The 10,435-nt window shown below is 44.2% G+C and overlaps 1 protein-coding gene across 1 annotated transcript in view; it reads left to right on the forward strand.

Moving 5' to 3' along the window:
* Positions 1 to 10,435, forward strand: part of LOC119418448 (forkhead box protein N3) — a 203,843-nt gene that overhangs the window by 74,129 nt on the left and 119,279 nt on the right. Inside the window, exon 3 of the mRNA XM_037685733.1 lies at positions 614 to 765. Coding sequence (XP_037541661.1) covers positions 614 to 765 — 152 coding nt within the window. The remainder of the gene's footprint in view (positions 1 to 613; positions 766 to 10,435) is intronic.

A 10,435-nucleotide genomic window follows, 5' to 3' on the forward strand; every position in this document is an offset into this window, starting at 1 on the left:
CACACACACACACACACACACACACACACACACACACACACACACACCCTGTGTCCTGTACTGTGCCATTCAAACACTTAATTTTGTCACTTGTGGATAGAAAGAGGAAAAAAATCATCGGAGTGTTTTCACTCAGGCCTCTGTCTGTAATCTATAGGCAGCCTCCTTTCAGGTTGGAAGCCGACAGCTTCATTAGGTGGGGGGGTGGGGGGGTGGGGTCTGCTTTGATCTATAAATACACCCCATCATCATCTCCAGAGGGGGAAAAGTTAGTTTTCCCGTGTCTCCATCAGGAGGAAGCTTTAGAGTTTTTTGTTTCTTTCAAAGAGAGAAGTCAGCGCTCTGAGCTTTAACGCTCGTTCCTTCCGTGTTTTTTGTCTTCGGCAAATGTTTCTTTTAGGTTGGGGGGGGGGGGGGAGGAGGAGAGACAGATGAAGGTTATTAGGGTTCTACCGGAGCCTCTCGGAGCCAGCAGCTGGAGACAGTTCAGTCTACCTGAGGAGAGACAGAGACGAAGGAAGAAACTAAAGGTCTGTGCGTCTTCTGGCTCCGACAGTAACAGATATTTACAGCACCCCCCCCCCCCCCCCCCCCCCCCCCACCCCCCCTTCAGAGCATAGGCAAAGGCTCCCTGTGGTCCATAGACCCCGAGTACCGGCACAACCTGATCCAGGCCCTGAAGAAGACGCCGTACCATCCCTACTCGCCCAGCCTGGCCGCTCCACCCACCTCCCCACCCAGCCTGCCACAGACGTTCCACCACAGGTAAGAAGGTCTGATTCAAGCTAAACCACCATCATCAGACCGACTGGTTCACTGCGTTCCTGTGCGTTTGATCAAAACCAGCACTAACTAGAGGATTTACAAAGAAACCATGAAGGTGCTGAGATCCCAACACGTACAGCGCCTCGTCCGTCTCTAAAGCCCAGCAGTTACTGGACTTGTGGAGCCTCAGTTTGTTTTGCAGACATTCAGGAAAGTTTAGACTGTTCACATGAGTTGAATATTCTGAATAAAATCTCAATAAAGTTATAAAATGTAACTGCAGTTGTGTTTAAAATATAAAAAAGACAGTTCAGTCACAAAAAAATGAACTTTTTATTTATTTATTTTTAAAAAAAAACTAAGTTATTGTTGAGAATTGATTGACACCTCATTTTATATGGGAGTTTTATTTGGGAGCGGTGGTGCAGAGGTTAGAGAGGGTGCGCCTGTGATTGGAAGGTCGCCGGTTCAACTCCCCGTACAGACAACATAAAAAATGTGGGTGGAAAAGGTGATTTGTTCAACTCTAAGCCCATGAGCAAGGCCCTTAAACCCCCCAGCTGCTCCCCGGGCGCCTCTGCTTCACATGTGTGCCCACATGTGCAATGGGAAAAATGCAGAGAATGACTTTTCCCAGTGGGGGTTAATAGAGTACAGTAAATAAAAATAAATGAAAAAAGATGGCGGATCTTCAAACTGAAACACTTTTTGTATTTTCCTTCCACTTCTTTGAGCGATTTATGAGAAATGCCCCGGTTTCTTTCTTACAGTTTAAAGACGAGGAGGTGGTAGTTGTAGGTAGTAGTAGTAAGAGTAGCTGTAGTGTCAAAGGAAACAATCAGCCGAAGAGTTCGGTGCAAACATCCAGATAAGAGCCGAAGCTTCGTCCTCTCCCCCATCTGTCGCTCCCGCTGCAGGCGTTCAGGCTGACCTGCGCTGTCCGCTCCTCAAATCTCCTTCTGCACGCTGTTTTCATGCAGCAGCGCTCCTTTCTGTCTCCCCCTCAGGCACATCGCAGGTAAAAACCCCCCCCCCCCCCCCCCCCCCTTTACACGTTGGCTCCGTCTCCTCCGGCCTCCTCTGCTCTGTACTTCCCTCTTTCTTCCTCTTGTCTCCTAATGCAACACACACACCTCCACCTTCTCTGTTCATCCTGTGCCCCCCCCCCCAATCTTCTTTATTTATCCCAGCTGTAATTTATCCCTCCCCTTTCGCTCCTCCTCACTTTTTCCTCCTCTCTGTCACTTTATCATTCAATTAAATCCTCCTTTGTCTGCATTCATTCCCACTCACACACACTGCTCTCCACAGCAGCATCCACCTGTGCTGTTTCCCTCCTCTTCCTCCTCCTCTTCCTCCTCTCTGTATGACCTCTCCCCCTCCCTCCATCATCCTCTCTGCTAACTGCTCAGTATCCTGCGCTTCCATCCATCCCTGCGATGTGTCAGAGAGGCACTGTTAGGGTCTCATTCTCGTCTTCGGCTTTTTTCTTCCACTTTTGCTCTGTGTCCAAACACACATACACACACACACACACACACACACACACACATACACACATACACACCACCGGGAGCAGCAGCATCAGCAGCCCCCCCTCCACCTCCCACCACCCCCCAGCTGATCCGGGCAGGTTGGCTCGCACAGCCAGCCGACTGTGTAAGACAGAATAATTGGTTCACCATAAAATGTAAAAGTGTCATTTTGAACAATGAGGTATGGGGGAGTGGAACAAATTGGAGGCTGGATTCGGAACATGGGGGGTGAGGAGGTGTGTGTGTGGGGGGGTTCATTTGCATTGTGACACACACACACAGACACACAGTGGAAAACGTGAGCGAGTGTGCTTTTTTTGGTCCGAGTGAAACTGGAGGTCCCTGGTGATGCAGCACCTGCACTCCGTGTGTGTGTGTGTGTACTGTAGTCCCTTCAGCTGAGCGTACGGTTATTCAATCTGTAAAATGTCCTTCACAGGCTCCTGTAACTTGAGGAGACAGTGCCTCGTTGTTTTTTGGCTGGAAATTAGTTTCAGACTCCAACAAACGGACGCTGCAGCGACAGAAGTCAACGCTGAAGCAGCAAATACAAACTGATCCTTGTTGTTCTTCTTTCGGCTGCTCCCTTCTGCAGGGGATGCCCTTCCTGATGTCACCTGGGCTCAAACCTGCAGCCTCAGGATCACGAGCTTAACCACTGAGCTACCTCAGCCCCGCAAACAGAAACCCTGAATATTTTAGTTGTTTTTCTTAAAGCTGCAAATTTATGTTTAATCATTTGTTTTTTGCTTATAAATGTAGATAATAATAATAATAATATTTTTTATTTGTATAGCGCTTTTCTAAATACTCAAACGCTTTATATGAGTTAAAATAATATATAAAATTAACAATGTATAGCACATAAAAACACAGTAAAACATTTAAAAAGGGCAAATTTAAACATTAAAAGCTGCAAATGAGTGGGCAGCATTTTTATTTAAAAAAAAAATAGCCGAAATGGAAGAACAAGCTTATTAATTTAGCAGAATAATGTAAAAAGAACACATGCTGAATTTGGTTTAAATAAAAATAAATTAGCACAAAAATTGGGAAATCTGCTAAAAAATAAAGCTCAAATTAGTTAAAACCATTTAAAAAGTAGCTGAAAACGCAGAAAGAAGCTTAACCTACGAGAAGGAGGTGGAAAGAGCTGAAATTAGCTAAAAAATGTAGAATTAGCTGAAAAAGCTAAAATTTGCATAAAACAGCTTAATAGTAGCTGAAATAGCAGAAAAGGATTAAACTAGCTGAAAAAAGCTGAAAGGAGCATGACCAGCTGAAATTATTATAAAGAAGTTAATTATGCTGGACGTAGCAGAAATTACCAAATAAAATTAGAATGAATCTGCAAAAAGCTGAAATTAGCTTAGCTAAAAAAAAAAAAAGAAATACAAAACTCATTGAAAAGGAAGAATGACCTTAAATTAGCCGAAGAAAGCGAAAAAAACATACATTTGCCCAATTAGGATGAAAGAAGCAAAAATGAGCACAAAAAGTAAGAATTATCTGAAAAAAGATGAAATTAACAAAAACAGCTGAAAAGTAGCTAAAAAATCAGAAAGAAGCTAAAGTTACAAGAAGGAGGTGGAGAGAGCACATTTTTGCTGAATTTGGCTGAAAAAAGTTGAAACGAGTGCAACACATGTGGAGTTAGCTGAAAAAGCACAAATTTGCATAAAAACAGCTAAATAGTAGCTGAAATAACAGAAAGAGCTGACACTTGAAGAAATAAGCTGAAAGGAGCATAAAAGCTGAAATTAGCAAAAAGAAGTTAGAAGAAACATAACAATGTTTTAGTTAGTGGAAAGAATCTGAAAGGAGCTCAAATCAGCTGAAAGAAAAGCTGAAAGTAGCTGAATAAGTTTAAATTTGCAGGATGCTGAAAGAAGCTGAAGCAGAACAAAATGTGAAAGGAGCAGTGAAAGGTTGTAAACAGATCTAAAGATCTGAAAGATGTAAAATGAGCTCAATTCATTTTCTCTGAGGAAAAAAGTAGCAGAAAATGATAAATATTTGAAAACGCTAAAGTTGCACCGAAACCAAAAGTCATAGCAGGATTTTCCTGAAAGAGCCGAACGTTTTGATTTATGATTTGTTGAAATAGCTTAAAAACTGCAGGACGAGAATCGCGCCGAAAATGTACGGAAGAAAAATGGATCATATAATAGTGTGAATGCTTCATAAACATTCACACAGTAAGTGTTTATAAACGACACCGGCTTAGCTTGAGCATAATTTAGATGTGAACGCAGGACTCATGGTAATGTTTGAAGGGTCTGTGCACACGCTGGCACGGCTTGGTTGCAAAGATTTCAAAGCAGAACTTTTCACGCCGCCTCATCGTGAGACGGTTGGAACGTTGTGTTTCAATTAACCGTTTTATGTTTACTACATAAACACTGCATCAAAAATCATGAGTGTCTGGTTCAGAATCTTATAAAACCTTATAAAGTTTGTGTCAATCAAAAAGTTTCCTCCTGCAGCAGCAGAGAGCATTGAGTGCTGCATGTATGGCAAGCAGTTACACCATATATTATGTCTTGAACCGTCTTTGGCAGGCCATTTGTGTATTATTTTGATGTGCCTGATATCTAGATATCATTTTCCCACACTAACGCCGAGCAGCTCGATGTGAAGCTTCACATTTTATTTATTTGTGTTTTCCCTCTGAACGCTGTTCTTCAGCCCTGCATCGCTTTTTATTTTGCAATCATAGATGAACACGGTGGTATCATTGTGGGAACGGGCTGCTGACATCAACAGAACCGTGCAGGGCACAGGAGAGCAAGTTGAAAATGCTGAAAATAACACATAGCGCCATGATTGTTTTCATCTGAAGGAGGTTTTCTCATTTTCCTGTGGTCCAGCCACGTTTGAGTGAGAGCGCAGCGGGGCGATGATCCCACGAAGGAGGCTGAAGACAACCAGAGGACCACATGCTGACTCAAAATCCAAAACAAAGACTTAATATAGAGTCTGAACAAGGGTCAAAGGTAAACCAGAGCTTCTTGCCGATTACCTTCTACTCACATTTTTAAATTAAAGTTTGAAAATCCTGTCAGATTTCATTGAAAACAAACTATGTAAGTTCTAATGTCTGCCTAAAGTTATAAGACAGAAATCTTACTCACTTATTCTCCTTAACTACAAGTTTAGGACTGTCCATACAGCAATGCTTTATTGCCTTTTTAGTTCCACTTTTTTATTGTTCATTGTTGTTGCTCTCAACACCAAAGTGCATTTTGTCCCCCGCCAAGGGGCGAAAAGGTGGAATTGGAATTACTCTCCGTCCATCCGTCCATGAATGTTGTGAGAACGATGACTAGAAAGATAACGTGCAAGGGGCCAATTTCCTTTTTTGAGTGTGGCTGCATCAAGACGTAACAAAGTTTTGTATGAAAAACTGGGCTGCCACTTCAAAGTCCCACCATCACCTAGGCCTGTCACGATAAACAATCATAATCGCATGATAAATGAAAATTATCAACCTCATTTTCATTTATCGGCTTTATCGTTTCTTTGTGTCTCTCTCTTTCTACTGAAGACACTGGATGACAAAAGGCTCAACTCTGGTGCTCTTCACTGACCCCGCCCTTTCTCTGTTCTCTTTAAAATCTATTTTAATCGTCCAAACTTGCAGTTTTGGATCGTTAAAAGCAGACAAGCTGAGAAGCTAAGCTACGAGCTAAGCTAACAGGCCGACCTCGGGGAAAAAAACTCCGTCTTGTCTAAGCTTCAAAATTCACGGTTGAAACCCGTGCCTTTGTGTAAAAAGTTTTTCTCTGCAAAAAGAAGCTGAGAACTTGTTTACTGAATTTTATTAAAAGCTTTGTGTGAAAAATGCTATGCTAAAGAGCTCAAACCACACCGAGTGTCCGCCATTTTGAGAACTGAAGAAAGGAAGGAGAGATAGCCCATGTCACGTCAAGGGGCCTCCCTCTCATGCTGCTCGCTCCCTCACTATCCATCCTTCGGTTCAAATAGTCTTATACTGCCATCCAATGGTCAAAAAAGATACTACATGCAAAACAATTTGACAAACATTTCTTCTTATATTTGACAGTAATTATTAATTATTGTCAAATTTCAAACAATATTATCGTTTATCGCAATAATTTCTGAGACAATTAATCACCCAGCAAAATTTGTTATCATGGCGTGGGGAGCAATACAAACGTGCTAGCTTCTGATGTACCACTCCGCTCTGCTCCCCCACCCACCTGTCGATAAAAACCTGCAGCAACATAGCGCTAAGCTAGTGGGCGGGCAGCACAGACGGGACTTCCCCCACCATTGACAAAAAAAGTACGACGAACGCACTGCCAAGGGAACTGTTCTAGGGGAAACACTGTCACCCGTATCATTTTAGGACTCTGTTTTCTAGTTTTTATACTAATTAAAAGTATAGTTTCCTCATATGATCAGCTTGGCTTGTGTGGTGACCGAAAATTAATCTATGGGGGGCCAAGCCCACCATTGGCCACCCCCTGGCTCCACCGTTGCGCCTGGTGGTGGATATAATTTCTCCTTCCGCTCGCCAGGATCTGTCACGCTGCGCTACCTCTTCTCCACAGTGTAACTCCTACTTAAATATATTTCACCAAAATCGTAAAAGTTTAATACTTCCAGTCCAGAAAAACAACAACTCAAACTCAATTGTAGGTTGTTTTGCTACTAAAGTTCAGAGAAAGTTGAGTTCACAGGGTTCAAAAGATCGTACACGTGTTTGAAAGTGAGGTTCAGAACAATAATTATCTTACCTGTTGTTGACAGCGTTTTGAACAACCTTTATTCTGACCAAAATGACAAGCAACACAAATTGGCAGTTCCTTCCTGAGCTGCGACTGCTGGTTGCTAGTTGGTGAACAGCTGGTGGGATATTAAATATTCATAACTTTCCACAGGACCCACTTCAAAAGATCTGAACTGCTGCTTTAGGGGTAATTCATATTACCTTTCCACAGGCAGCACAGAAGCATTAACTGTGAGGCTTTTTTTTTTTTTTTTAGATTAGATATTAAATCAGAGGAAATCTGCCCTCAAGCTCTAAACATTTGCTTTTAGCTGAGATGAATTCATCATCCTGACACAAGAAGCATCAACACGTAGATTTATGCTCGTACAGTAAACGGGCTTTAGGTTCGTTAGAACGTTTCCTGGACCTCAAATGTTTAGAAGACGACGTCTGTCTCGGCGTGCGCCGGAGCTCGAGTCCAATCAATACGACATGATATCTCTCCTGGAGAGCGCTCACGCTCAAGAACCTCCTGTATGAAGTTTAATGAGTGTGAGTGGTTGCGCAGCGGGTCTATTATGTTAAGGTCAAGGACTGTCTGCAGCGGTACGATGCAGAGAACGATGGAGACGGGAAGGAAGTGGCTGAGGGGCCGCCGGGTGGAGGAGAAGAGCTTCTCCATCCTCCTCCTGTTTGTTGCTCACACCTCCTGCCTTTTCATGGTCTGTAGTAGCTGCGTCTCTGTGCCAGGGGTGTGCAGCCAGGTGTTCACATCTGGATGTCTGTATTCCATGCATGTGTTTTCAGAGTGTGTGTGCAGAGCGGGAGAGGAGGTCAGCTCCACGGTGCATTCCTTCACACCCCATCAGCATCTGGATGAGAGGAGGAAGGAGGAGGAGAATGGTTGGAAGGAGGGTGTCTCAAGGGGGATGGGGAGGAGCGCTCTTTTCCTCCTCTTCTCTCTGTTTTCCCTTCTCTTCAAGGAGAAGTGTGTGCGGAAGGGGGGGGGGGGAGGATTGGGTTTACCCCTCCTCGCCTCTCCTGCTACGTTTAATGCACAGGGTGGCCTTGGCAACGGGAAAGCGCCGCCATGGCAACGTATATAGTTTAAGTCGGGCGCTGTCGCCACTGCCGCCGCAAAGCCATTTGAGAAAGAGGAGAGAATGAGATGGGGTGGGGGGATGTGGGGGGTGGGGGGTGGCAGGGAAAACAGACAGGCTGTTAGCGCAGGAAAAATATGTTATCGCCGTGGCAACGCAATGTGGCAACGCGCCATGGCAACAGCAGGTGGCTCAGGGCTGAAATTTGCGTTCGCTGCTTTTGCTTTGCATCTGCCACCGATGTGTGTGTGTGTGTCTGTCCACCCCCCACCCCCCCATACCCCTTGCATCTGGTGGGGTGAGCGCTGCTTCACAAGTGCACACATCCAAATCATCTCATTCAGCAGCTTCGCACAACATAAAACACAACTCACATTACAAACTCTGCTGATGAGTGGAAACAAGTGGGCTGCTTTTTCATGAGTACACTTCCAGTGTGCGTGTGTGTGTGTGTGTGTGTGTGTGTGTGTGTGTGTGTGTGTGTGTGTGTGTGTGTGTGTGTGTGTGTGTGTGTGTGTGTGTGTGTGTGTGTGTGTGTGTGTGTGTGTGTGTGTGTGTGTGTGTGTGTGAGTGTGAGTGTGTGTCCAAGTTCCATCCATGTCACAGTCAGAGAACAGCCTCTCCAGCTGCAGAAGAGGAGAAAAGAACGAAGCAGTCAGACGTGCTGTCCAACGTAGAGCTAAAGACCACTCAACCTGGAAAAGCTCTTACATCTCTCCACCCCCCCACCCTCTTCATCTCTTAACACCCCCCCCCCCATCATTTTACTAAAATTACGGCCTCAGCAGCAGAACAGTGCCTATTGTCTCCTCACTCGATTGTACGTTTGAGTGAAGATATCTCCGTCTGTGTGAGAAATGCTGTCATTACCTCCCTCATTAGTGGCGCAATGATCACCTAAAGTGAGTCCCCAGCGTTGTGTGTGTGTGTGTGTAGGGGCTTTTTTAACTGTATTTGTGGGAGCTCATTCTACTTGAGACATTTTAAAAACCGAACCTTCGAATTATGTTTGTGGGTGAGAAACCGGAGGATTGTGTTATACAGTAGTGGAAAAGTTAAAGTACAACCCTCTTTCAGTACTCGGGTTTTACATAAAGTATGACATAATCAAAATGAAGTCCACCCCATGAGTAGCAAGAACTCTCAGAAGTAGGGCTTTTTCAGTCCCTATTGTGGTTGAGGAGGAATTTTGGACCACTCTTCTTTCCAGTGTTGCTTCAGCTGATTGGCTTTTGTAGACTTTTGTTTTTCCACCGCTCTAAACGTCCAACCACAGCATTTTAATCGTGTTGAGGTCTGGACTTTATCATTTTTTCACCCATTCCATTGTAGATTTGCTGCTGGGTTTGAGATTATTGTTTTGTCTGTCAGACAGATGATCTTACATTTAAATCCAGAATCCTTTGGTCTACAGAGGAGTTCATGGTTGACTCAATGACTTCATGGTGCCCAGGTCATGAGGCTGCACAACAAGCTTAAATCATTATTCCACCACCACCATTCTTGACATTTGGCATGGGGTCTTTGTGCTGATTTTTTGTCTTAGAAAGAATGAAAAGCTTTTCCAGGGCAGAAAATAAGGTAGCATCTCCCTGGGCTCAGGCTGCTAAAGGCTACTGTAGTTCAAAAGTCAAAAACCTAACTCAGAATTGCACGGAAATCTGTACTCAGCGAGCCGTGTGGCCTTGTGTTATAAAAAAACACAACTTATTTTTGTGTGCACAGATTGCAAAATTGTGTTCTTGGTCATGCACATTACTATATTGCCCACCCCAGCTTGTTTTGTACCCACATTGGCAACTGTCCCCATGTTTGCTTTAGTCCACTGGAGCTCACCTTAGAGATGAATATAGGCAGATTTGGACCAGTTATAAAATTATTATTATTATTATCATCAGCAGGGTTCTTAGACATTCAGGGCTTCCATAATTGTGTTAAGCTACAGATCTAGCTGCCTTGAGATGAGATGATTGTAACAAAATCAAAAAAGGTTTGAGATACGTGCAACATGTCGAGACATTCTAGAGATTCCCATGCAAAATGCTGTCTGCAAGCTGGTCAACGGCAGTGGCAGCCCAGTAAGATGCTACGGGTGCATTCACACCAGCCCTGTTTAGTCCGCTTTAATCGAACTCTAGTCAGTTTACCTAGAAAGTATGGTCCTTTTTTTTGGGGGGGGGGGGGGGAAGGGGACGACAAGAGTGGATTTTCACCCCTGTCCTGTCCCGGTCCCACTCCTGGTAACATGACTCCCACTCCTGGTAACATGACTCCCACTCCTGTCCTGCTCCTGTCCC

Source organism: Nematolebias whitei, chromosome 12, assembly GCF_014905685.2.
Source record: "Nematolebias whitei isolate Nwh7 chromosome 12, NemWhi1, whole genome shotgun sequence".
In the NCBI taxonomy this organism is placed as follows: domain Eukaryota; kingdom Metazoa; phylum Chordata; class Actinopteri; order Cyprinodontiformes; family Rivulidae; genus Nematolebias; species Nematolebias whitei.